General features: G+C 48.4%; 2 protein-coding genes across 5 annotated transcripts; one reads left to right on the top strand and one right to left on the bottom strand.

Annotated features, from left to right (window-relative positions):
- Window positions 1-664: 664 nt before the first annotated feature.
- Window positions 665-13,313, bottom strand: POLR2E (RNA polymerase II, I and III subunit E). 3 transcript variants are annotated; one of them, XM_072601365.1, is made up of 8 exons: window positions 12,969-13,299; window positions 9,321-9,495; window positions 8,091-8,206; window positions 6,399-6,479; window positions 5,229-5,287; window positions 4,986-5,064; window positions 3,877-3,963; window positions 665-1,644 (listed from the first exon to the last, which is right to left on the bottom strand). In XM_072601365.1, exons 1-7 carry the CDS (start codon window positions 13,023-13,025, stop codon window positions 3,898-3,900), a joined length of 633 nt encoding a protein of 210 aa, XP_072457466.1. In that variant the 5' UTR covers window positions 13,026-13,299; the 3' UTR covers window positions 665-1,644; window positions 3,877-3,897. The 3 variants fall into 3 exon arrangements, with proteins under 3 accessions (XP_072457466.1, XP_072457468.1, XP_072457467.1); XM_072601367.1 differs by lacking the exon at window positions 665-1,644 and adding an exon at window positions 2,794-3,378 and having other exon boundaries at window positions 12,969-13,313; XM_072601366.1 differs by lacking the exon at window positions 665-1,644 and adding an exon at window positions 2,794-3,432 and having other exon boundaries at window positions 12,969-13,313.
- Window positions 5,053-23,603, top strand: GPX4 (glutathione peroxidase 4). 2 transcript variants are annotated; one of them, XM_072601369.1, is made up of 7 exons: window positions 5,053-5,115; window positions 20,743-20,837; window positions 21,104-21,248; window positions 21,469-21,620; window positions 21,862-21,886; window positions 23,054-23,113; window positions 23,359-23,603. In XM_072601369.1, exons 1-7 carry the CDS (start codon window positions 5,068-5,070, stop codon window positions 23,389-23,391), a joined length of 558 nt encoding a protein of 185 aa, XP_072457470.1. In that variant the 5' UTR covers window positions 5,053-5,067; the 3' UTR covers window positions 23,392-23,603. The 2 variants fall into 2 exon arrangements, with proteins under 2 accessions (XP_072457470.1, XP_072457469.1); XM_072601368.1 differs by lacking the exon at window positions 5,053-5,115 and adding an exon at window positions 14,894-15,090.
- Window positions 23,604-26,231: the final 2,628 nt, after the last annotated feature.

Raw genomic sequence — 26,231 nt, forward strand, 5'->3', positions numbered from 1 at the left:
CGCAGCATCTTTGAAAGCGAACTCAGTCTATGAATAGCCACATACAGGACACATCAGGGTAGATGTAGCCTAAATTCTCCTAACCAATGTGCTGTTGTGAAGGCCACAAGGGGGCATGCTTCTTTTTCCTTATACACAATCTAATCTGCATCTGGAAAGTCTACTCTGTCCTAGTTCTGTCCTCTGAAGACAAGCAGAATATTCCACAGGCTTCTCAAAGCTGTTGTCACAAACTCATGCCTGCATACTACCAGAAATCTAAGGTGACAATGGCATCTTCTCCCTCTGCCAGTTCTGCTACACCTGCCTCTACCTTGTTTCAAAGCAGCTTGCCAATGGGTCTTCTTCCTGGCACCTCCATAATAAAAAAAAAGGCCAGACTCATTCTGGAGGCCCTAAGAGTGAGGCTGCTGACACAGCAACATTCCCAGGCACCAGCCCCAAGGGCCATTCTCAGCTGGGCCAAATGCCAAGTCCCCAGAGAAAAGAATGAATAGATACTATATGGAAATAGTTGTCACATTCTCATTTGTGCCAATTCGATCCCAAAAGGTTTACGAATTTACCCTGAACCTTCACCTTGCCAATTCCTTCATTTATTGGCACTAATTTATCTAAAACTTGGAGATCAGATCTTGTTTCTCAAAGCAATATCAACCACACATTTCAATTAAACTGTTTATTAAGTACCTGTCATAGACAAAGCACTATACTAGGCACTTAGGGTCAAAAACATGAATATTCCCTACCCTCCAATTAAATCTAATGTGGGAGACAGGACATGCACAAACAAGTATGATAAAAGGTAAAGTTTAACAAAGGTAAAAATCTAAAACAGTGAAAAATGAGGGTGAGATGATTTTTACAGAAGTAGATGATGTTCACACAGTGCTTTTAGGTTTGCAAAGCACTTTATTAGGCCCTTTCAATTCTCACAACAACCCCAGGGCAGGTACTGCCATTTAACAAATAAGGAAATCAAAGGCTCAGTGAGATTTCAGCCCTTGGCTCTTCCCCATTCCAAGTCCAGCACCACTTCCACCATGCTGAAGTACCCCTTTTACCAACGATAAAGCTTCACGGAAGAGATGGTTCCTCAGACTACAAGCCAATAATGATTTCAATGGGCAGAAATTAAGAAAAGGGGTTCTAGCTATGAGTTCAAGCCTACAAAAGGCAATGCAGTGCAGAGTAAGATCAGACTAACTGCTTATCCAGGTCAGGTGGAACACCATGCAGTCAGTACATGAAGGTAAAGGATACAAAAGGTCAAAGATGAGTTGTCATTTATCTTAGAGACAACAGAGAACCACGGTTGGTTTTAGGCATGAAAAGTATGATCATACCTGCACAGCAGCATGATTATCTGGCAGCTCTGCAAAGGGTGGATTAGAGACCAAGATACATGATATACATTTTATTTGGTGAACCACTATGCTTCCCACCTCTCTCCTCCAAAAAAGATCCTATGATATTTCTTCTTTTCCCAATTTCAGTCCTGCTGAGCAAGTGAGAGGGAAAACCCATGCTCTGTTCACTGGTTAGGCAGCACACACAGCAGCCTACAAGTATGTGGCATAGAAGCCAGCCCTCTTCCCAGGTGGATCTGCTCTGCACACTGAGGCTGGTGTATCTCCAAGGATGCTGGGTGACATGGAAAAAGAGGAATCAAACAACAGCATTTAGTATATGCCCACCACGTGCCAGGCAGCATGCCAAATAGCAGATATGGAGAAAGGCCAAATGTCCCTGCCCTCAGGCTGACATTACAGATGGGCTAAATAGCACACACACACACACACACAAATATATGTCAAATTAAGACAAGGTAATTTCATGGGGTGGCACTAAGACAGTATTTTAGGGAAGTCTTGAAGGAAGCTAAGAATTCAGAGGTAAGGAAAGAGCATTCCAGGCATGGGAACATAGAGCTCTGTGTGAGAAACAAGGCCAGTTTGGCTGGACCATCAAGTGGAAGAAGGGAAGTAACATAAGAACCAGGTTGTGAATTAAAGGGCTTTACAATGTCAAAAACAAACAAAAAAAAACCCCAGTTTATTTGATCCCAGAGGCCACTGGAGTCAACAGAATGGGAGTGAGATGGTCAGAACTGTGCTTTAAGCGAAGTACTTGGGCAGCTGTGTGGAGGACCAATGATAGAGGAAGGGGACTTGAGGCAAGGGGATCAATTAGGAGAGTCAGATGACTACCAGGAGAGAAGTGAAATCCTGAATGGCTGCACAATCCTCACTCCACCCAAAGGATTAAGGTATCCTTTTACCATAGAGGTCTGAGATGAGAGACTGTGCTTTTGTTTGCTTGCTACCCACCAGGGAAAATGCTACAGCTGGGATACTTAAAAACAGGCCACTGGTGGCTCAGACTGGGCTTAAGAGGAATTTGTTTCCCAGCAACTCATCAGGCAAAACTCAGTGAGATTTACAACTCACCTCCAGTAAAATGTTCCAACAATTCCTCACAGAGCGGACAGGACCCTGGGCTCTTAGAGCCTGTGCCAGCACTGCCAGATCCTTTAATGCTGGCAAAGCTTTAGGTTTGGGCAAGGGGATGGGCCAAACAGGTGTCTAATACTGGCCACAGCACCTTATAAAACAACAGACTGAAGTGTGCGGGGTGGAGAGGCCAAGACAGAGAGAGATCATTTTTAGGAAGAGCCCAGGAAAGAGAGCTGGAGAGGAAGGGGGATGAAAGGACACAGAAAAGGATGAGGACAGTAGGGTCAGGGCGTTAGGTGACTTGTCTGACGTCATGCCGGTAAGTAGCAGAAGAATGTCTGAACCCACTGAAGTTTATTCCCTTATCTGGTGCTTTCATGATACGTATTAGTAGAGGAAGCACACACACCAAAGAAATGCTGCACTTTCTGAGATACAATTTAGCACTGACTTTCAGCCCTTTGGTGGCAGGCTGGGCAGACAGTCCTGCCCTGGGGGATCTCCTGGTTCAGTGGCAGAGGGTGAAATGGAAGACAGCCTTGGGAAGGTGAGCCTGGGCAGAGCTCCCCAGAAGGCAAAGTCTGAGTAGGGGGCAAGGGGCAGGCAGACAGCCTTGGTGGGGGAGTAGGCAGGAGCCAGGTCCCTGTAAGACTCCCTTCCTGCCATTTCTTTCTTTCTGTAGTCTCACAAGGCATCCTTCAGCTCCACTGGTGATGCTAACTGGGACTTCAAGGTCACCTGAGGACCCACCCAATAACAAACCACTGAGATTCTCCTTCTCCAGGGTCTTCAAGGCAAACATTGTGAGTCTGGCAGAAAGAAGTGACCTCAGACCACAGCAGAACGCAGACATTTGTGTGGCAAACCTCATAGCTCTGTACTGATGTTCCCTCTCCCCATCGCCAGGGCTGTTCCTGAGAGACTAAGCATGGAATGGGAAAGGTGATGCTCACATCTGAAGAGACCAACAGATGACCTAGGAAGAGATGATACCCCGGGAGCCAGAGTAGACTGCCAGGCTTGATGTGCCCTTGGGGGTGGGCACCCTGCTCAAGGGAAGAACACATTCCCCCTCCCCACACCCACTGCTCTGGACATGGTTTACACAGGCTGATGGACTAAAACTTGAGCAAAAGAACTATCTATCTTGAGGGACTTATGTAATAGGAGGAATAGGTCCTAGACTAGACAGTCAGGCCCGGGCTGAATATGCCAGCTGGGACTGAAGAGGGCTGCCCCTGGAGGGGAAGAAATCCCGTCTTCTACTTCTTCTGCTCCCCCCGCAGTGCTCTCTGTATAACAGATGGATCCAAATAAATGAAGCCAATATCCTAAATACTAACCCGCCACCCCGTGGCGCTGCCCTCTCCTTCCCCCAAATAAGCAACGGGACGTAAGAAAGGAACAACTCGGCACTTACTTCTCAGGAGCCAGCTGCCAGTTACTGCACCAGCCGGTAAGTGATGTATCTGCCTGCAGTCTCACTGGGTCGTATGATCTTCACCACCTACAAATCCAAAAGGAAAGGCCAGCTTTACTTGTTGGATATAAAGAAAAAATAAACATACAGTACGAACATGTTCAGCCTTAAACTCAAATGTCACCTTTCCCATGAACTTCAGTCTCATCCTTTCCACAAAGTAAATGAGCCCCTCCTCTGAGTAGTGCTCAAGGTAGCGCTGTGGTACAGTGGGAATAACGTGGGATTTGGAGGACCTGGGTTCAAATCCTAGTTCTGCCACTTAGCTTTACCCATGTGACCCTGAGCAAGTCCCTCAAACTCTTGGGGCCTGTGACTTATCTGTAAAGTGAGGCTTCTTCTAACTTTCCAGCTCAAATCTACAATTTTAGGAATTCTTCAAATATACTCAACATATTCTCTCTTGAGAGGAAGAAAGCACTAATAAAGGGAGGAGCAGGAAAGACCTGCTGAAGGAGGAAGAACCTAGCTGGGCTCTGAAGAAAACATCCCACATTCCTTGAAGCAAAGGAGGGAGTGCATCCCAGATGTGGGGGACCATTTTCCCCTTGCAGCCAGAGGTAGGAGATGAAGGAAAAAATAGCAGGGCATCCTGGATCAGACAGCAGGTACGAGTGGGGGAGATGGTGAGAAAAATCAGTCTTGGAAGAGATGCCAGATAGAGCCAAACACAGGTCTGGGCTTAATTCTGATACTTCCTGAGTAGGGGAGTGACATGGTCACACATGTGCTTTTCAGGAAGCTCTATTTTGCATCTCCATGGGTCTGCATCATTAAAGGAGTTTCTGATGTCACAAATCTTAGTACTTGAGAATGGAGAGACATATGAGGTAGGGAAACCAATGAGGAAGCTTCTTCAATAAGCCAGTCACAAAGATGAGGGTCTACACTAGAACTAAGGGGCTGGCCATGTGGATGGTGGAAGGCTGGTGGGTATGTAAGGAGGAAAGGTGAGGGGAAAATGAAGACGTCTCCGAGGTTGCCAATCTGAGTGATTCTGAAGGCTGGCAGCACCACCAACATGTCCTTGGCCTGCTCCACTTCCTTACCTGCCCTCGCTTTATTCCAAAATAACGTGCCACTGGATCTCCAGCCTGGATTCTGGGAAGCTGGTTTTCTCGAAGCTTACTGATGAACAGAGTGAAAGAAAAACTAACTCTGGCCCCAGTAAAGAGTCTGGTAGGTACTATGGCAATCCCCTCCCTGCCAATACTTCCCCTCATCCCTCTCAGCCACCCCAAGCGTTTAATGTCTGAAAGGAAAGGGGCCGACAAAGGGGGCATGAAGGATACTATCTTGCCAACAGCTCAGTGACTTCCTCTTTTGTCATGACAACATGCTCTGGAACCAGCTGTAAGGAAAATCAACCAATCATGAAATTAGGAGGAAAATCGAAAGAAGCGGTTCTAAAATAAGTTTCTAGACTAGAATCCAGCTGAAAAGAGATCAGTTACTGTGTGCTCAGTCTGTACTCTTAGTACTATCTTTCCTGAATGTTTTATCCATTAGTTACACGCCTGGGGAATCTTATCTCCTAATCAATGAACAAGCATATATTAGGCACTTGTGGATACAAAGATAGAAAGTGGAAAACACTGCCTGCTCTGGAGTGGCTACAGCAGCTTGTAATCACTAGCCTTGTACCTTCTGCTCCCAGCTTTCCAGGTCTGAAACCACAATCAAATCAATTATGCCACTGATTCTGAAAAGGGCACACTTCCTGACTTGACCAAGCCTCATGCATCACGCCAACACTCTTCTAAATGTGCTCTTCCCACTCTGGGCAGGGGCGGATCTTCACTTGCCATTTTGATTCCTGGCACTTAGCACACAGTAAGCACTTAGTAACAAAACGCTCAGGTGTGAATGGCTCCAGCTAATCCAGGCTTTCCCCCTGCTCCTTGTGCTGCCGCCACCACCACCATATTGATGACCACCTGGGAAGCTGCTTAGGCATCCCCTTAGACTAAACATATTATCCCTCCCACCTCTGCCCCTCCCTTTTCCATATCCCACCACCCTTCAACTCAACAACCTCAAGAATGAAGGATTTTCCTACTGCTTTAGCTGCACAGGTCTTTCCTTCTCCTGAACTATAGGAACACAGAAGTGAGCCATAAACTGTCACATTGGCTCCTAATTACTGAAGCGCTTGTCTTGCTTCTTTAACCAGAGGAGCTGGGCAGGGCCTGGGAAGAGCAGGGAGGGCCTGCCACTTTTCCAACCACAGAGCTTTATTCAAGTTCCTTTCTCTCTGAAGGTCTGAGCTGGATCATCCATAAGGTCCCTTCCAGCACAGGCTCTACAACTGTTCAGTCTCTTCTGGAGCAGATGCCCTGACTTCTTTCATCTTCTTTCCCAGACAGCTGCGTATACAGTTCTTAGCCACACACTGCTTCTGATACGCGGTCCTACACTAATTATTCCTTCTTTCCTAATGAGTTCACTGAGTGGTGACTTACCTCATGTTCAGTGATATTGATGAGCAGCTCCTGCTGTAGAAACTGTTCTAGGATATATTTGGGAGCCATGTCAACCAGGGACTGAAAAGAAAAGAAACCAACACTGAAGAAAGTCCAGCACTCTTCAGACTGATTCTTACGTATGACTCGGGTGGGATTTCACAGGCCTGGAATCAGAAGGCCTGGATTTTCAACCTGATTCTGTCATTATCTCCTGTGTGACCTTGGGGAAATCTACGAACCTGAGTTTCCTTTACTGTAAAACGAGAGGGACCCAGCAATACCATGAGCATGGATGCCTCTCAAAGCAATAAAAGGAGAAGGAAAGGCCCCGCATGTGCAAAAATATTTATGAGAACTCTCTTATCATGGCCGAGAAGTGGCAGCTAGAGGAGCGGCCATCACTTGGGAAGAGCTTGAACAATTACAGTCCATGAATGTAATGAAATATGACTGCACAGTACCAAGCAACAGAAGGACATTTTCAGGGAAAATAAAGTGGGAAAAGACAAAAATAATAAATAAGTTTGTTTTAAACTGCGAGGGTAGGATTATTTGGAATCTTTAAGCTCTGAAATTCTTTATCAGCAACAAAGCCCTCCAAATCCTATACAGAGCTCCAGAAAACAAGTTTCCTTGCAGTAATTAGCTATATCCAAAGCCAAGGCCCTCATAACTTTTCTACTAACAATTATTCATCCTTATTTGTATAATTTTTCCAAGCTTTCTAAATGATAAGCTTCACAACAATAAAGAAAATCAAATAAAAATATAAAATACAAGCTATTTATGAGGTAGCTGGCTTATAGAATCCTAGGTTAGGAAGACCTGAACCCAAATCTGGCCTTAGATACGTAACAGTTCTATGACCCTGGGCAAGTCACTTAACCTGTCTGCTTCTATTTCCTCAACTGTAAAATAGAGTTAATAATAACATATACCCTCCGGAGCTGTTGTGAGGATCAAATGAGATAATATTTGTAACAGAGCTTAGACTGTGTGCCTACCACAGAGTAGGTGCTATATAAATGCTTATTCCCTTAGTTCCACATTGACTGAAGAAACTGGTCTTCACAACAATCCTGAAATAGAGGGCAAATATCACCCCCATTTCACATGAGGAAAATGATGCTCAGAGAAGTTCCTTGAGCAAGGTCATTGGAGATGGGACTTGGACTCTGATGGGGAAGGCTAAATGGCAAGCCTTTCCAACCTCTTCTGCTCTATTCCAACTCCTTAAAAGGACTAACTGACTTAATTACAGAACAAAAAAAGGGGTCCTCAGTACAGCAGGGTCCTGGCCTTTCAGCTGCACCACAACAAGGGTGAAGACTCCAGGGGCTGAGTAGGACAGAAGAGCACTGGCCCATTTTGCTCCCCAAACATAGCCAAATTACAACTGTGGTTTACAAACTGTTCTAGCAGCAAGAGGGGAACACAAGAGTAAGCGTGCTCATGCCTGAACCAAACAGGAAGTGGTTAAAACATTCTGGACAGTTCAGTCATCTTCCTGTTTGGATGCCCCAGCTCTGGGTAACAGGACAACGACACTGTGAGTGTCCCTTCCCACCTAAGCACTGCAAACTAAAGCTGGAGAAGCCTCAGGAACAGTCCAAGAAAGTACTGGCCTCCAAAGGCAGGGTAAGGGAGAGATCAGTTTCTCTCTCCTTTGGCCCCAAGGGGTCTGAGCACCTGCTTTGCAGAGGGCGTCATGCCCTGCTGTACCACGATGAGGGCCCTGGTGATGTTCTCTTCCTGCATCCGCTGGCAGTACATCTTGATGGTTTTTATTCCAACCTTTGGCTCCTCTGGGAAGATAAAACACGAGATTATTTTCAGCTACAATTGTAACTTTCACTTGAAGACCCTTACCCTTCTGAACCATTCTGTCTCCATGGACCCAGAACTGCGATTCAATACTTCAAGAACTAATTTTTTAGTGCAGACCTTCCCTCCCATAATGATATAGCTTACCACCCAAACACATGTTAGTGGATGGTTTCCTTAAATGCTATAATCAGAAAGTTCACTAGTCAGTGGTCAAACTTCCTGTGAAGAACCTCTCTTAACTGACGCTGGGCCCATACTGACAACTTTCCAACTCAGCAGGACCAGCTAAAGCTCAAGTTACACTGGCACAGCCTTTCAGTGCCTAGGGGTTCTTTTCTGCAATGGTAACAAAGACGATAAAGTACTGGAGCTGCCTAATTTCTAAGACTGCAGCACTTCCATCTCTATACCAGAAGTGACAGGCGGCACTGTGTACAAGAGAAAAGTAGGGCATGAGTTCAGGAAGCTGGCAAGTCTACCGTGACCTACAGCACAGCTTTTGACAAGCTGCTTCCCCAATCTGGGTAGCCTCTGTGAAATGACGCAGCTGAACTTGATCTCTGAGGTCCTTTCCATTCTATGATGAGAGTATTGGGAAAAACAGGAGGGAGTCCTGACAAGATGGATTTAAGGGAGAAGCAGGTATACCTGGATGGGATTTCCAGTCTACACAGAAATTTAGATGCACACAACACAGAAGCAGCTCTGGTAGGGAGGGGGAATGTAAATAAACACCAACATCCCAACCCCAGGACCACTGTCTGGGAGAACTGAGAGTTCACCTGGAATCTGAGACACTGGATCAAATGCAGCTTTGTCAGACTGTCTTATCTGACAGACCTGCTAGGTGTGGTAGAGCATAATTCAAACAATCACAACTCACACTTCCACAATACATCAACATTTTACAAAATGCTTTTTTCCCCATAACCCTGCTAGGTAGAAAGTCCCATTTTTTGTAATGAAGAACCTAAAACTTACTGGTAACCCAAATTCCAAAGCCACATACCCCCTACTTCCCCAAATTTTGGGCTAGGAAATCTTATTTATTTTTCTGGACAATGGGTTCTCACTAGTTAGTCTCTTCTTTACCTGGGAAGAAGACAAACATCTGATCTGTGGGGTCATCATTGTGGGCCACCAATACGGTAAGATCAGTGCGTCGAGGTCGTCCTTCACTGGGCTTATCCCCAAACTGAGCTTTGAACTCTTCCAAAGTTTGATCTAATTCATCCTGGGTCACCAAGTAGCCCCGATCATGACACAACTGTGAAAAAGCCAGATAATCAGTCAGAAAGGACTCCATCTAGTGCAGGGGATAGAAACTTACTTTTTTTGTCTATGAATACACAGATTTCACTCATGACTTACCATTCAACCACTCTCACTAACTACCTAGAACTTCTCTCACGTCTAGACCCGAATCCCTCTTACTTTACATATCACCTCTTCATCCTGGACAACTTTTCTTAGCTGGGACACATTCAATGAGCATTATGCCAGCCTGGTCCCAACTCCCTCTAAGACCATTGCTATCTCAAGTCTGGCCCGTTTACATATTGAGAACTACAATACAGACTTGGTAATTTTTCCCAACTATAACCTCTACACCTCAGGCTCTGAAGGCAAATTCAATGTGTTCTTCTATCCAGCCTCTGATCTTACTTTGACAAACTCTCTCCCTCCAAATCTTACTTCCTTGTTTGGCAAAATGGGAAAAATAATAATAGTTCACATTTATAAAGTGCTTTAAAGCCTACATTTGATCCTTACAATCACCCTAATGAACTAGATGCTAATATTATTTTCATAATAGGGGAGATGAAACAGCTTCAGTCAGGTTAAGTGATCTGGCAACAGTCACAGACCTAGTGCATGCCTGGGGCAGGATCTGACCAGACAGATACTACTATATTATATCCCTGCTCCATTCAGAGAGCCATTCCTTGCAACAAAGAATACAGAGAAGGGAGGAAGCAGTTCAGCAAAACCAAGTTGTATAAAGTGAGCTGACCAGTGCAGGTAACGGCTAATGCATCTATATCCCAGAGATCAAAGAAAAAGGAAAATGAGAGACATGCAAAAACATTTATAGCAGTTCTCTTCGTGACAGCAAAGAATTGGAAACTTGGCAGATGCCCATCCCCGAGGGAACTGGCTGAACAAGTTAGAGCAGAAATGATGAAGGGGATGGTTTCAGAAAGAAACTGGGAAGACATTAACTGACTGGAAGTGAAGTGAGCAAAACAATTTATAAGCTAACAACAACACTGCAAAGACTCGGGAACTCTGATCACAACTCCAAGGGACTCTAGGTGCAGGCCCAGGGCAAAGTCCTTCTGATATATGGCTAAGAGGAGCTAGCTGTGCGTGACTACACATGTCTGTAATGAGCTCTGTTTTTCTTGTCTTCTCAATGGCTGTGGGAAGGGAGAATTGGGAACTGAAAATAAAGTAGGATTTTTTTTTTTAAATAGCATAGATAATGTTCTGGATCCACAGATAACGTTCTGGATCCACAGTCTTCACCTCTGCAGCATTTTCACACTTCTTCTTCCAGGTTAAGTCTGATCAATATAATTGCTCAGCATTCAGTTCGGCCTTGCTCCATTCCACTTGCATTGTTGTCGCCACTCCAGTTCTGCTTACTTCACTCTGCCTCACTTCATAAATGTTTCCATGCTTTCTGAATTCTTCACATTTGTTGTTTTTTTCACAGCACAGTAATATTCTTGACACTCATGTACCACACACAATTTTAAGTCATGCCCACTTGTGGGAATCTGCTTTAGTTCTTTGCTATGAAAAAAGCTTCTATATTGGTGCTTATGGGGGCCTTTCTGTCTGTGGTGCCTGATGGTCAAGACAATAAAGGAACTAACACGTATAAGACCAAGAACCAACCTCCAGCGTATAAATGATCGAAACACATGTACAAAGTTTTCAAAAGAAAAATGGCAAATTGTTAACCATTTGAAAGAATGTTCTAAAAAAAATGGAAATCCAAAAAAAATTATGACATTTCACCTTGTACCCTTCAAACCCACAATAGATAGGAATAATCAATGTTGGAGAGGGAGTGCAAAAAGGCAGGTACACTTAATTTACTGTTGGTGAAAGCAATTTGGAATTATACCCCCAAAAAGTGACTAACCTCTCCATAGCCTCTGCCTATGAAACAGGCAAACAAGCTAGCTGATGCAGCAAAGCACCCTAAGGGTAACAAGAGGTAGCTCATTCAAGGTGAGTCAAACCTCTACCACCACCTCCCTTCAAACCTCAAAGGACACAGCCCAGAATCTTGGGGGATCCCAACAGAATCTAATGGGAGAGACAATGAGCAAATACGTACAAACAAGCTATATGTAGAAGGAACAGAAAATAATTGATAAAGAAGATATTAGAATTAAGAAGGGTTGGGAAAGGTTTCCTGTAGAAGATTGTAATGCCTTAAGGAAACCAAATCACCAACTACTGTATACATAGTAGGCAAATCAGCACAGCTTAAGAAGCAAGGCCCTCATCATAAGAGAAAAACAAAAGGCATCACGTTCCAGCCAAGATCAACCACTACCACCTCCAAAAACTTTTTAAATATCCCCAAGCCCACCAGCCCTATTTCTAGCTAGGGATCCTGCTTCCAGGAGAAATCACTCTGGAGAAGGGGCTCACCTTCCTTGCCACTATCAATACCAACTGCCACCAACTAGGAGGCAAGCCCAAGAGTCCTGGGAGTGGCAGTCCTCCTCTAGATCACGGGTCCTGCTACTTTTAGCCCAGCCACCACCCTAGGAAACAAGTCCTATGGAAGATGTGGTCTACCAATTGCTTCTGCAGGTGTTACAGTCACAAGTTACTGAAGACCCAGAAAAGAATTTCCTTTGTCCTTGGAGCTATCAAATGACTCGGTATCAGCAATGGAAATGACTTTAGCAGTGGAAACATTAAAAATGATACCCTACTATCTGCTTTGCTACTGCACTCTGAGGACCATGGGACCTTTCCATCTGACTCGCAGCTGACACCTTCTCCAGGTGAGTTCCTAGAAAGCAGGGAGTGTCTTTCTCCATCTGCATCCCCAGCCTCAGGCAGAGCGCTGAGTAATAAGCGCTTTTAAAATTCACTCATTCAGAGACTCCCCTGCTAGCCCAGGGGAGAAGGACAAAAAGTATCACATCAAGGGAGAAGGATAAAAAGTATCACGTACATCAAAACATTGTAGCAGCAAAGGACTGACACCGAGCAGATACCCGTTGATTGGGGAATTGCTAAACAAACTGCGGTACATGAATGTAACGGAATATCACTGTGCTATAAGAAATGACAAATATACCCCAAGGATTCAGAGAAAGCATAGAAATATTCCTGATTGATGAAATGACAGTACATGGTAAAGTAAAAGCACGCAGACCTTCCTCCAAAAAGATCCACGCGGGCCTGACCCCCTCCCATTCTCAAGTCTCTCCCTCACCAAACTGCTCTTGGCCCGCCCCTTCTCAACACCCACCCCCGCCTCCCCCCGCCCCTGCATTTCTCCAGCTTCCGCTCCCCCTTCCCAGAACCCCCCACGCGCCGCTTCTCAAGCCTTCCCCTCTCATAACCCCCCACGCGCCTCTCTCTCTCCCTCCTCCCCTCTCATAACCCCCCACGCGCTAGCCTTCTGCCTTACCCGCCCTCTACCCTAACGCGCTCACTTCCTTCCTCTACCTCTCTCGAGATCAAGGGAGACTACTGTCTTACCTGCATGATGGTCTTGCGGATCTTCCATAGTCGATAGGTCTCCTCTTCGTCATCCATGTCCTCGTCGCGTCAGGCCGAATAAGGGACTAAAACCTCTCTAGTTCTCCAGTACCGCACGCCCCTCAACTAGGACCCTGAAGGAACTAAGTGCGTCTGCGCGAGGCCGAACATGGATACGAGTGCGTCTGCGTGAGGCCCAACAGCAGGCCCCCTTCGTGTCTGGGCTGAGGTGTCTTAGGAAATGCCTGAGAGTAAGGGAGCAGGCAGTGTGACAGACAAGCCGACCACTGAGCGTTCGGAGGTCGGCTGTTAGTTGTTTTGTTAGAGGCTCCAGGCAAAGCCCCACCCCCTGAGAAATTCTCGCGTGTCTTTAGGAGCAAGGCTGCCTGGGAGTCGTAGTTTTCCAAATTGTCGTTCCTCAAGCTCTGAGATCCTGGAAGGTCAGAACTGGGAGGGAGGTACATCACCAAATATTAGGCTTCTTCTCTGTGCTCAGTGCCAGGAGAGACACAAAATTTAGACAAGTCATTGCCCTTGTCATGCAGCTCTCATGAAAATCCATGTCATTTACCTCATTTTATTGAGAAGGAAACTGAGGTCCATAGAAGAGGAAAGAGAAGTTACATAGCAATTTAGTGATAATCAGTCTTGATTCCACATTCAGCATTTTTTCCGATACTGAGGAATAGTGTCAAGGCAGTTTATTTCCAGGTAGTCAATTTCTCCCACTGATCTTGGTGTCCAGGGAATCATAGAATCTTAGATTTGGAAGGACCTTCAAAAGTTATCTAGTCCAACTTATATCAGAACAGGAATCTCATTTACAATAACTAGGGTCATCTCTTTAAATCTCCACCTAACAAAAGAGAGGGACCATTTGGGAACCCCCAGTTTCATAAGTTATCGATTCAGATCTAGAAGAGATCTTATAGATCATCCAGTCCATAGAAGGCACAAGACAAATTAGTTGTTAAGTGAATTAAGAACAAGTGAGTTTTTCAAGGTCACAAAGGTGGAATGTTGGAAGTAGGATTTTAATTTAAGATTTAATGAATCCTAGGTAAACGACACACTCCAGACCAAAAGAGTATGTTTTCCAAGATTTATTTGTAAAGGACCAGAAAACACAGAGATTAAGAAGATTTAACAGAGAAAGGTAGTTAGAAAATCAAATTAACAGGAAACTCCCCAGTTGCAGAGCCTCTGTAACCTAATTTTTAACAGTTCTCCCCAGATCCTGATCCCATCAAGACTGGGAACCCCTCAACAAAGCCCTTCTCTTTGTCTCTGCTGGTCCCAAGGAATTTCCCTTTCCAAAACTCGCCAAACATACTAAGTATGAGGATTTCTTCCTTAGGCTTCCATGCAGGCTTGGCAAGGAATGAAGCTTCTTGGATTTTACTAGATAATCTTCAAGGTCCCTCCGGTTCTAAATCCTGCAAGTCTGAGGATTTACGCTTGGGGGCCTGGAATTAGTAGCCCTGAATGCCTGTGAGTCAGCCTCGTGACTTGCTGGGAAAGATGTGCAGATAACTCACTTGGACTTTCTGGCTTAGTTGATAACCGAATTACCCTTCTACATCATCATTAGGCAGATTAAGCAGGCTGAAACTGGACCCTATAGGCTATGGTTACACAGTCTAGGAGACAGAGAGTTGAGTGCCAGGTTGTTTGGGGAACACTGTCCAGGTAAATAAGCCACACAGGGAAAGCCGCAGTCCCTGGACCGACTTGACCCCAGCATCAATCCCCTGAGGCCACGAGAAATCTGGGCGTCAGGTGCTCTGCGGACGTAGCTAGTCTCCACAATGCCTCGCCCCAGTCCTGGCCACACCCCCAAACCCCGCCCCCCGAGGCCACAGTTCCGGCCTGTTGATTGGCTGACTGAGCCGCCTATCCAGCCCCGCCACAATTCGGACCAGTGATTGAAGGCCTGAGGGCGGGGCGATTCGGCACGGCCTGCCCCCCGGGCGCGCGTTGATTGGGGCGCTCGGGAGGGCACCGCCTCTGGGAAGGAGGCTCCCCCGCCGCCGCCGAAATGAGTTTCAGCCGCCTCTACCGTCTGGTGAAGCCAGCTCTGCTGTGCGCAGCCCTGGCGGCCCCCGGCCTTTCCAGCAGTATGGTGAGCCTGAGCGGCCTGCGCGGCCGCGGGAGAGGCGAAGAGGGGGGACCCGGCCGAGGCGGGGGGCCCGGCCGAGAGGGGGCCATTGCGCCCCAACCTCCCCTCCGCAGGGCCGTTAGGGGCGGGCGCGCGAGCCGCCCTCCCTCCGACCCCCCAGCCCTCGGACGCGAGCCGCCCCTAGCCAGCCTCGCTCTGTCCCGGGTCGGGCCCAGACCCCTTCCCAAATCCCGGGACGGGGCCGAGGCGGGGGTGGCGGGAGGGAGGAAGAGACGCGGTGGGGGAGGTTGCCATAGGGGACCGGGCTGCGGACCAGACGTCAGCGGGCGATTGTTCTCCGAAGCCGGAGCCGGGAGGGGGAGGGGCAGGGGCGAAGGCCACCCCCCCCCCCCCCCCACTGGCCTCCAGAACGCGCAGGGGAAGGAGGAGGGGGCGGAGGGGGCAGATCCCCGACCCTGCTGCTTGTTTCTTCCGCGGGTGCCCTGAAGTAGCCGCACCGGGGGTCCGCAGGCCCTTTCGACAGCGGGGTGACCCTGGCACCGGTTCACTTATTGGGCCTCAGTTTCCTTATCTGTTAATGGTGGGGAAGCCGGGCCAGGCGGCCTCTGAGTCCCCTCGATCCCAAGCTGGGAAGGGAGGGCCCTGGGTTCTAGTCCTGCGTCTGATGCTTTCTTGGGGTGCGATCGAGGACTAGTCTCTTAACCTCCCTGGGTCATCTCTTTCTCCATTCCCTGAGATGAGAGGGCCAGTTCCATGACCCGTGAAGACCCTCCTGTTTCCCCATGACCCTCTCTGTAACACAAGGGCGTTGGCCTCCGAGGTCACTTCTAACTCTATTTATAGCAGAATTCTCCATCTTTCGCCTCTTCCTGGATCCCTCTGTCAGCCTGGATAGGTCCCCTACTGAGAAGAATGTTTTTAAGTAATTGCAGGAAATGCCAAATTTCAGTTAAAGCTTATTGAAATAAAGATGTATTTTTTCCATCCAAGTTCACAGACCCCTTCCCCCTATTGTAAACTCACCTTTTGGGGCCTGAAATTCCCTAGCTGTAGAATGAGGGGGAGGGGGAGTTTTCAGCTCTAAAATTTACCAATCTTATGAGTTCTTGATCTGCATTTGTCTTAATTGTGACCTTGGGAATGTACTTTTCCTCCCTGAGGCTCAGTTTCCCCATCTGGAAAAGCAGGATAGCAACTCTTGCCCTCCTAACCTACAAGTCAACAACTGTTCCTCTACTCCTGTTGGCCTTGGGCTGGGAAAGCTAAGAAGAGAGGAGGAAATGGGATTGGGGGAATGGGAGGGAGGGTGGTGGGGACAGGCACATTAATACAATGTAGCAGTTTTTCTGAAGTCTGCAAAGCCAAGGATTTTGTCAGGAGAGCTGAGTCTGTCTGTCCTCTGGGTTATGAGGCAGGGCCACTGGCATTAATTGTGTGTTTATGGGCCCAAAAAGTGGATATTAGCACTGTTATTGGACTGAGCGCATCAAATTGAACTCCTTTCTCCTGAAGCACAAAACACCCTATACTGTGTCTCCTTTTCTCTCTGTTTATGGTGCTTCTTCCATCTCCCTCCTAGTTCCCATGTCCAGTCACCAAACCCTATTCGTTCTGGCCCCACCATATCGCTCATCTTTCTTCCTTTCTACCACTACCCCCTAGCCCTCATCACCTGGATTGTTGTAATTAGGCTTCTAATGGTCTTACTACCAGGGATCTTCTCTCTCTTTTTCCCCCTTCCCCCCAGTCCAACCCATCTTTCTTCACTGTCCAGAGGGCCTCTGCCTCCTGACATCCTACTGTCCCTTCAGGGCCCACCTCAGGGACCCTTTCCTGATGGATCCCAACTGGAACTGAACCCTGCTGTTTAGAATCTCTCTTGATCCCTCCTGTGCACCTAACTAATCGTATTCCAATTTGGGTACTTCTGTGTACATACCTCTTCCTTCTCTCTACCCGCTAGATCAACCACCCTTTGAGGCCAGAAGTTGGCTACCCTTTCATCTCTACACCCTTAGCCTTGATAACATTGACTTGACTAAACTGAACTGAGTAACTGCCTAGAAATAGACAGCTAGGATTGTTGTTCTTATTTCCCATTGTGTGGGTAGATAACCTGACTTAGGGGACAGTGTTGAAAGCTCTAAGGTAAGAGGTAGGAGGGGAGGCTGCTGAATCATTTGGATCACAAGATGTCTGTTCTGGACTGTTGGGCTATGTGTGGGACTGGAGTCCTCTGTTCCCTGCCCTGCCCACTTTAGGCTTGGACTAGCTGCTTTCACCACCTCTGCTGTGTCCTGGCCTCTCACACTCCAGCCTCCAGCTTGTAAATATTTTTGAGATTTGGGTTTGTTTTCCTCCCTGGAGTAATCTTATGGGTGTGTCCACTGTTTCTCTAGAAACTGCTGTGCTTGAGAGGCCGTAGAAGGAGACCACAAGGAACAGCCAGGCTTGGGCTGGCCCAGACCACATGTAGAGAACAGGGACTGAGGTGTTTGCTTGGTAACTTCCCCCCAAATAGACCCACTGAGGGGAGCCAGCCTCAGAACACTGCCTGACGCCTCTGTTGGGACACGTGGATAAAGAGACCTGGTCTAGGAGTGTGTGGATGTAGGCTCCAGGCCTGGCCTTCCTCCTAATTCAGATCAGTCCAGTCAACGTGTATGATGTATTTGTGACATGCCAGGCCCCTGGGCCCAGGGTGGGCACGAGCAGTTTCAGAGAAGGTGCCACCTGCATTGGCACAGGGGGGAAGTGTCTGACTGGATGGATTTTCTATGTGCCAGACATCGTACCAAGCTGCGGACATACAGAGAAAGAAATGAAAGCAGCCCTGCCTTGAGAGTCTCCACTTTTGGGAGGAAGCCTGATTGGAGCCATTTTTGGGACCCTGGGCAAGGTTTAGCCTGCATTCAGCTTGTTTGGCCCTCATGTTGAGTATTGTCTCCCACTTTAGACTAGGAGCTCCTTGAGGGCAGGACTTGGCTTTGGCCTTTCTTTGTAACCTTAGCATAGCACCTGGCACCGAATAGGCAGGTACTTAATCAGTGCTTATTGACTGGCTTTGGGCCTCTATAAAATGAGAGGGTCAGTGCAGATGAACTGAGTCTTTGTCAAACTGGAAGGACCACCTGGCATGAGGAGGATGCCTCTGCCTCAAAGCTCTGGCTGCATCTGGGCCCTGCAGGCCTAGTCTGGGCTCCTGCCTCTGGTCCTGAGCAACTGTGTGAATTGGGGGAAATACTTCAACCTCTTGGAGCCTCAGTTTCCTGGGTTCATTGGATTCAGATCTTGGAGAGGATCTCTGCATGTAAAAGTTGGGGATTGGACTAGCTAGCTTCTTACTAGTGAGCAAACAGCCTGGAAGCAATAAAGGGATCTGGTGCCCAAAGGCTTGGGCAGAAGTCAGCTTGGCACCTCTTTCCACCTGAACACTTGGCCTCCCAAAGCCATGCCAGCTCTCCGACTCTGCTCCTACACTATGGAAACCTCAGGGTGTCCTAGAAGTGAGTAGGACTGGCCAAGGTATTTACATAATGCCTTAAGGTTTCCAGGCTTGACTGTCCCTCACCTGCTGTTGTAGCAGCTTGGAGAGAGAGCTGGCCTTCAAGCCAGCCAGCTAGGAAGGCCTGGGTTCAGGTCCTTCCAGAGCTCTGAGCATATGAGGTGCGGTTTCCTCATGCTAGAGTTCCCTGATCCAGTGAAATCCTGGATCCGGACCCCATCCTTTTAAGGTTTCAGAGTGCTTGACATAATTGTGGGATTGTCAGGAGGATCAAACAGGCTACATATGTAGCCCCGTTTACTGATGGGGAAACTGAGGCCAAGAGGTTCAGTGACTCCACCCCTTCAGGGTCATGTAGGTAGTAAATGACTGAGTCAGGATTGAAACCCAGGTCCTCCTATCCCAAGGGCTTTTCTCTGTTACCTCATGTTGCCTCTTGATGGGCAGAAATCTGCTCCAACCCCAGAGACTTTGCTGAGTTCTCAGTGATAAAGGTGGGGCTCAGTGCCCAGGTCTGTCCATTGCCATGCTGTGGCCAGGATAGGTGCTCACTGCCAGTGAGATGACTGCTCCTCTCTAGAGTCCTAGGGCTGTAGGGCCCTGCCGAGCTTGGCTGCCGGGAAGGAGACAGAGCTGCTCATTCTGGATCCCAGTGGGAGTCAAGAACTGGGTCAGGGTCCTCCCTCCCTCCTTCCCCAGCCAAAGATACCAGAGTTCCTGCTGTGCCTAGCCCTGCCCTGGGGGCTGTCGGGAATGTAACACTCAGTTTTTTGAACAGTGGACATGTGGTGCCAAACCTCAGAGACCTTGCAGCACACTTTCAACTCCAGTCTGATGATCAGCATTTCCACCTTTCTTGTAAATGTAGACATAGGTGGTGCAGCGTGTGAGTGACCTGCCTTGTGAGAGCGTTTCATACACCATCACATGATGTGGCAGTGTGCCCTGTCTTTGTGGGAGAGACTAGTCAGCACACTGTTAAGCTCTTCAGTGCGCCTGGTGAAGGAGAGAAGGGAGATTATCTAGCCAGGTTTGGCCTCCAAGGTGTCAAGGGCTTTCTAGAGTGGACTGGAATGTCCCAGGGCTTCTATCTCCAGCTGTCTTGGAACCTGGAGACCTTTCCAGAAAGGAGAGAGGCCACGGTATAGAGAGGGGCCTCCTAGGAAGAGCAGTCCAATGGAGGAGGGCAATTCCAGTGGAAAGGTCTGCAGCCACAGGGGCCAGCTCCCTTGACTAAGTTCAGCAAATAACTATTAAGCACCTGCTTTGTGCCAACTATGAGCTGGAGTCCGAACTGAAACCAGCCTTAAGGAGCTTACCTTGTGCCAAGGCAGGGTGACTTACACCTCCCTCTGAGCTCCATCCAGCATCATGAAGGGCTGAGGGGAGAAGGGGAGGCCGCCTTGTGCCAGCGTGAGCATCAGTGGGGCCTCAACCCCCGCAAACCCTCTCTCCTAGCTACCACTTCCACCAATCAGGCTCTTTTCTGCTTTTAACTTGTGTTAAAAGGGTTTGTTTGGTTTTTTCCATTAACAAGCATGAATTTTTCTCTCCTTTCCCCATTAAAGAAAAAGAAAACCAGAATCCTTATAACAAATATATGTAGTCTGGCTTTCAAGGCGAGAGATATGAGAAGACCCCTACGACCTTGCCACCCTTTGCAGAGCGGAAAGGCCCATAAGAATTGTGTACTGTACATAGTTTCAGACTTTTTCCAATGTCTTCATCAGTTTTACTGATTTTTTTCTTCTCTTTTTTTACCTTTAAAAAAATGGTATCATGTGGAATGGCTGTGAGGGAGGGGAACAGTTACTGGGGAAGACGCAGTAATGTTGAAAAAAACAAGTCAATTTAAAAAAGCAAAATAAATTTGCATAGTCAAGCAAAATAGTCTCCTGATTGGCCATGTCCGGAACCTTTTCATTTTGCACCTTGGGATCATCCCCCTCCCTCAGGAGATAGGCAGGGGAGGAAGTGGAGGGCTTGGACAGTAAGCAGCAGAGGAAGTATTTGTACCCAGCTCCTCTGAGGCTGCTAGGTCTAATCCTCCTCTTATGTATCAGCTGCCAGCCCAGAGAGTGACTCAGTGACCCCGAGCCCCAGGTTGGTGCTACACATGGGGGGCTCAGCAGCCTCTCTTTGTCCTACAGTGCGCTTCCCGCAATGACTGGAGATGTGCCAGGTCAATGCACGATTTTTCTGCTAAGGACATAGATGGCCGAATAGTGTCCCTGGATAAGTACAGGTGAGGAGAGGGAGGTGTGGCCTGAGGCTGGTAGGATCCCACATGGGGGAAAGGGGTGGCCCTTCCCTGAGGCCAATCATGATTATGCTGCTTCTGTAACCTGAGCTGGCCACTCATGCCCAGATGGCATCTAGAAGGCATGCCAGAATCCTGGGCCTGGAACAGAGGGCAGACCTCTGGGAAATACAGTTATGGTTTGTCACTGCTGGGATGACCTCTGCCCCCTCCTCCCCCCCCACTAATCGCTTCCCCCATCTCTCCTCCAGGGGCAGCGTCTGCATTGTCACCAATGTAGCCTCACAATGAGGAAAGACTGACGTAAACTACACTCAGCTTGTCGACCTGCACGCCAGATATGCTGAGTGTGGTTTACGGATTCTAGCTTTCCCTTGCAACCAGTTTGGGAGGCAGGTAGGTGGGGGGGTGGGGGGGGTGGGGGCCCAAGGGGGACCTTTGCCAGGGACCCAAGCTTGGGTGGGCTTTTGGACAGTGGAGGGCAGGTTCTTAGCAGCAAGCATTAGCCTGTCAAAATGAAATGTATTGAAGCAGGAGCTCCTTGCTTGGCAACTGTGGGCAGCAAAGCCAGCCCCTCCACCTAGATCAATTGTCCCTGGCACTCTTCATCCTCTAGGAGCCAGGGAGTAATGCAGAAATCCGAGAATTTGCTGCTGGCTACAACGTCAAGTTTGATATGTACAGCAAAATATGTGTCAATGGCGACGATGCTCACCCCCTGTGGAAATGGATGAAAATCCAACCCAGAGGGAAGGGCATTTTGGGCAAGTGAGTAACAGCTGTGGGGAAAAGAGCCTTGGGGGTGGGGAGGGAGATATGGCAGGGAGGGAGCAACAGAAGGATGAGGCCTCAGCTCACCTAGGCCTAGAAATGTGGCTGCTGGGCGGTGCGGGGGGGTGGGGGTGGGGGGGGGTGGGGGGGGGAGGGCACTCAGGTCTGTGAGGTAACTGGGATGGGTAGTGTCGGATGCTTGTTTGAGGCTCACCCTCCTGTTCCCTTTCCTTTCTAGTGCAATAAAGTGGAACTTCACCAAGGTAAGCCTAGCCTGGTCATCCTGGGGGGCAGTGGCATCATGGGCTGCCATCACAGAACCACTGTGACTGAGTCCCTCTGATGTCCCTCTTTGGGCTCCTGGTCTGCTCTTTCCCTGCACTGTCCCTCTGCATGTTCCCCTGGGTGTGCACAGGCACATGTATGTTTCAGTGGATACAGGTGATCATAGCCCAGCCGCAGCAGTGGGAGGTGTCATAGCCAGGATTTCGGGTTTTTGTTCTGTCCTATTACAGCCCTAGAGGTAGGGAGTGGGAGTAACCAACCAGCTAGTGTGCATTTATTAAGGGCCTACTGTGTGCCAGACACTTTTAAGCAAATGAAACAGCCTGTTCCCAAGGAGCTGATGTTGTCTCAGGACAGAACAGCCCATTTTACATGTGAGGAAACTGATGCGTACAGGACTCATCCAGAGACCCAGCATTAGGAGGGTCAGCATCAGTTCTTTAACTCGGCTCTTGGTGCTGGACCTCCCAGGAAAAAACCAAATTCACAGCTTCCCTGACTAGCTAATAGACACACTGGAAGCGGGATGAGCTTCGAAGTTACGTTGCTCCTCTTGTGGCCTCACGAAGCCCTTTGGCAGTCAGCTCTCCAGGAAGCAGAATGACCTGTCTCAGCAGGTCCTGGAGCCACAGGCAGAGGTGGTGATGTCGGCCATGTGGTGGTGGGGATTCATGGGCTCAGAGGGTTAAAGCTGGCAGGGATGCCCACTGGGTCTGTTAAGTGTAGGTCAGATGAGGGCACCGCTGGGGCCCTTCCAGCTCTGATACTGGGAGGAGGAGGGAGCTAGGCAGGGCAGGGAGATTGGTGGTCAAGTAGGGAGTGAAAGGACAGTGAGGAAAACCCCGGATGTGAAGGCTGAAGACTTGAATGTGAGACCTGGTTCTGCACTAAGCCTGTTAGGGAGGCCAGGCTTCCAGTCCCAGCTGAGCCACATAGGATATTCGGGTGCAAATGACTTCCCTTCTCTGGCGCCCTGCTTCTTCATCAAAGAGGGATAGCAGTGTTGCAGCCAGGATCCTGCCTAGAGGTGGAACAGACTGAACCCCCTTTGCCACCTTTAAGGCACTTAGCAGCCCATAAAGCTGATGGGCCGCCCCTGGGAGGACACAGCACTGCTCTCATGACTCTCCTCTTCCTCTTTCCAGTTCCTTATTGATAAAGATGGCTGTGTGGTGAAGCGGTATGGTCCCATGGAAGAGCCTCTGGTAGGTGCCACATGGACTTTCTCCAGTGCTCCCCAGGCAAACTGAATTCATTTCCTGGCCCTTTGGGGCACTGTGAGGGAGGAGAGGCTTATATATTCCCCAGCAGACCCTGGGACCTCTCTGCTGCCCACAGGGCCAGCTCCAGTCTGCCTTGGGAGACTAGGCCTCTGCCAGCAGGGCATCCAGAGCAGGTGGGGAGCTCCTCGATGCCTTTTTACCCTTCTTCTCTCCTATTCTTCCTCCAGGTGATTGAGAAGGACCTACCTTGTTACTTCTAGTTCCCCTTCCCTTCCTGCACCTGTCTCCGCCGACCCTTAGAGTCTTCCACCCGGCACCAATGACGGTCTGCCTTCAAACCAGGTCACTGGTGGGGTAGACTCGACAACCCGGCGTGCATCTCAGCCGGAGGAAGACCCTGAAGGTCACATGGTGACAGCCTGCAGCCTCGAGCCCCCCCTGGCTCATTCATTGGAATAAAAAGTTAAAAATATCTCTGGCTCAGGTCTCATTCTGTGGTACCTCAGTTAGACCCTTGGCATAAGGAGCAGGAGGCCTGGGTTCTAATTCTGGCTCTGCTCTGGGATTATCTGGGGAAAATTACTGTTCCATCTCATTGCTTATTTCCTCATTTGTAAAATGGGGCTCCACTTTGACCAGCTATGTCACTGAATTGTTGGGAGGGCAGGACTTTGCTGAAGGCCTAGTACCTGGGGGCTGGGATCCTGGCGAGGAAGTATTCAAGGCAGCTGCCTTAGGCTTATCATGGCCTGCTTCCTGCCGTGAAGGGGCCCCTGAGAAGGAGAGAACTCAGGCCAAGCCAGTGCCAGGACAAGGGAGGAGGAAGCTTAATCGCCATTGGCTCCTCCTCCAGCCCAGCCAGAGCAGGCCTTTAGCTCCCTGCCTCCCTGTGGGGTCCCCTCCCCTCTTCTTCATTGTCACCAAGACTGGCTTTGTGTTAAGTGACCCAGTAACTGCTTGCAGCCAGCCCTGGACATAGGAGGAAGGGCACTGGAGCTGCAGGCAAAGGACTTGGGCTCAAACCCAGGCTGTGTACATACTTCCTGGAACCCCAGGCCTCAGTTTTCTCAGCTTCAGTAAATAAAGAAGTTGGTCTTCCAGGCTTAAAGCTTGGTCTGTGAGCCCCCAAGGAAGAGGAAAGGATCTTTCAGGGTCTATCTCAGATGTGACCTACACCTTCACTCACATCTCAGCCTTGATTAATTGGGGGAGAGGGAGATGGAACTGTGATGGCAAGGGGGAGGATGGGCAGAATCAGAGCCTTGGGCAGTGCAGGTATCAAGGACACTGTTGGGTTCGGTGCCCTGCTCTGTGTCTCTTTACAGTTCTTTGGGCTCTAACCTGTGGGCTCTGTGGACCTTTGGGGGTCAGTCTGGGGAAACATCGTGATGTAAAATGAATAAAACTCTAGAGAATTAGGAAGGAAATTATCCTGAAATACGATTATTCTGATATTACAAGGTCCATGTTCTCTGAGCCCAGCTTAGGGGAACCCCTCCTCTAGAAGCCCCCCAGGGAGTGACTTTCAGGGAGGCATCTTGAGGCCCCAACCCTGTGTATGGTCCCCCAAAGGCATTGCAGCCCCACCACAGCCCAGCCCCAGCTTCTGTTCAGCTGAATGAGTGCTGATGTTGCATTTGGCTGTGATGTTGCTAGTGAACAGGCCAGAGGGTTCCTATGCCAAGGCTTAATGCTACCCCTCCCCTGCCACTTGTTCAGGGCCCACAGGACAGGAAGCAGTGGGAGGAGGGCCAGGAGTGGGAGGAGGGCCAAGTGTCACTTGGCAAAAGGAGAAGGTAGATTCTCAGCATTTGTCCACCTGGACAAGGTAGGAGAACAAACAACCTGGTTTAGGAAGGGGGTTATTGTGGTGACATCTGCCAGGTGAGCCAGGCAGCGATGCATAGGCTGCGAGAGGGCTGCATTCAAGGAAGTTTTGAGGACAAGCCCCAAGAAAATGCAAACTTGAATTTGATACCACCTTCTCCCTCCTTTCCAGTGAAACAGGACCCAGGTCTGAACAGAAGTCTGGCAAGGAACAGGCCTCAGAGTTATAGGGCTCTGAGCCTAGCAAGTCAAAGAGATTAGAATGTGGGCCAATGATCAGACCAGAGCGTCCACATTCCCTTGTCATTCAGCCTGCCAACTTGGGTCTTCTATAAGCAGCATGGATGGTGACCACGTCCTTTGCCAGGTTAGAGTCATCAGGGATCAAGCCACAAAGACATTACCCATAATCTCTAAACTGGGAGCCCAGAGAGCCAAAGTCTTGTCCCTAGCTCTGCTGCTGACTAAATGAGCTTAGGTCAAGCCTTTTTCTTTGGGTCTTCATTCCCTTAACTGTAAACTGAGGGGTTAATAAGGGCCTTTGAAGAGAGCTGACAGGGGAGGTGTTGTACATACATTGAGGTACTTGGGTGAGGACAAATGAGCCAAGGAAATTTAGAGATCTCCATATTGTACAGGGCCTTTTGTGCCAAGTAGGAGCCTCTGAAACAAGTCACATGCTGTGACCAAAGTGTCATTCTTCTGTCAGTGGTCTCCCCCTGTCAGGAAGCTGTTACACTCTGGGGATTCCCTGACCTGGCAATGTCAGCCAGCACATGGCAGTCCCTCCCAAGGGGTGGCAATCGGCTCTCCTTAAAAGCACTCAGATGCTAGAAAAGTTATCTTTAGCAATGAGAGAAGAAAAAAAATTTGAAGGAATTAGAATAGGCTAAGAAGAAATTGTTATCACTCTTTGCAGATGATACGATGATATACTTAGAGAATCAAGTAAAAAATTACTTGAAATAATAAACAACTTTAGCAAAGTTGCAGGATATAAAATGAACCCACATAAATCAGCTTCATTTCTGTATATTGCTAACGAAGCTCAACAGCAGGAGATAGAAATTTCATTTAAAGTTACTGCAGACATTATGAAATATCTGGGAGTCTACCTGCTAAAATAAACAGGGACTCTATGAACACAGTTGCAAAATACTTTTCACGCAAAGTCAGATCTAAATAACTGGAAAAACATCAGTTGTTCATGGGTAGGGTGAGGTAATATAATAAAAATGACAATTCCACCTAAATTAATTGACTTATTCAGTGC

Source organism: Notamacropus eugenii, chromosome 4, assembly GCF_028372415.1.
Source record: "Notamacropus eugenii isolate mMacEug1 chromosome 4, mMacEug1.pri_v2, whole genome shotgun sequence".
NCBI lineage: Eukaryota > Metazoa > Chordata > Mammalia > Diprotodontia > Macropodidae > Notamacropus > Notamacropus eugenii.

Excerpts from the sequence above, each read along its gene's own strand:
- POLR2E (XM_072601365.1), bottom strand. The coding sequence starts at position 13,025 with ATGGATGACGAAGAGGAGACCTATCGACTATGGAAGATCCGCAAGACC. Across the intron at positions 8,207-9,320 it reads GATGTTTGTCTTCTTCCCAG|AGGAGCCAAAGGTTGGAATA; the intron begins GTAAAGAAGAGA and ends TTATCTTCCCAG. Across the intron at positions 3,964-4,985 it reads TTGGAATAAAGCGAGGGCAG|GTGGTGAAGATCATACGACC; the intron begins GTAAGGAAGTGG and ends TTGGATTTGTAG.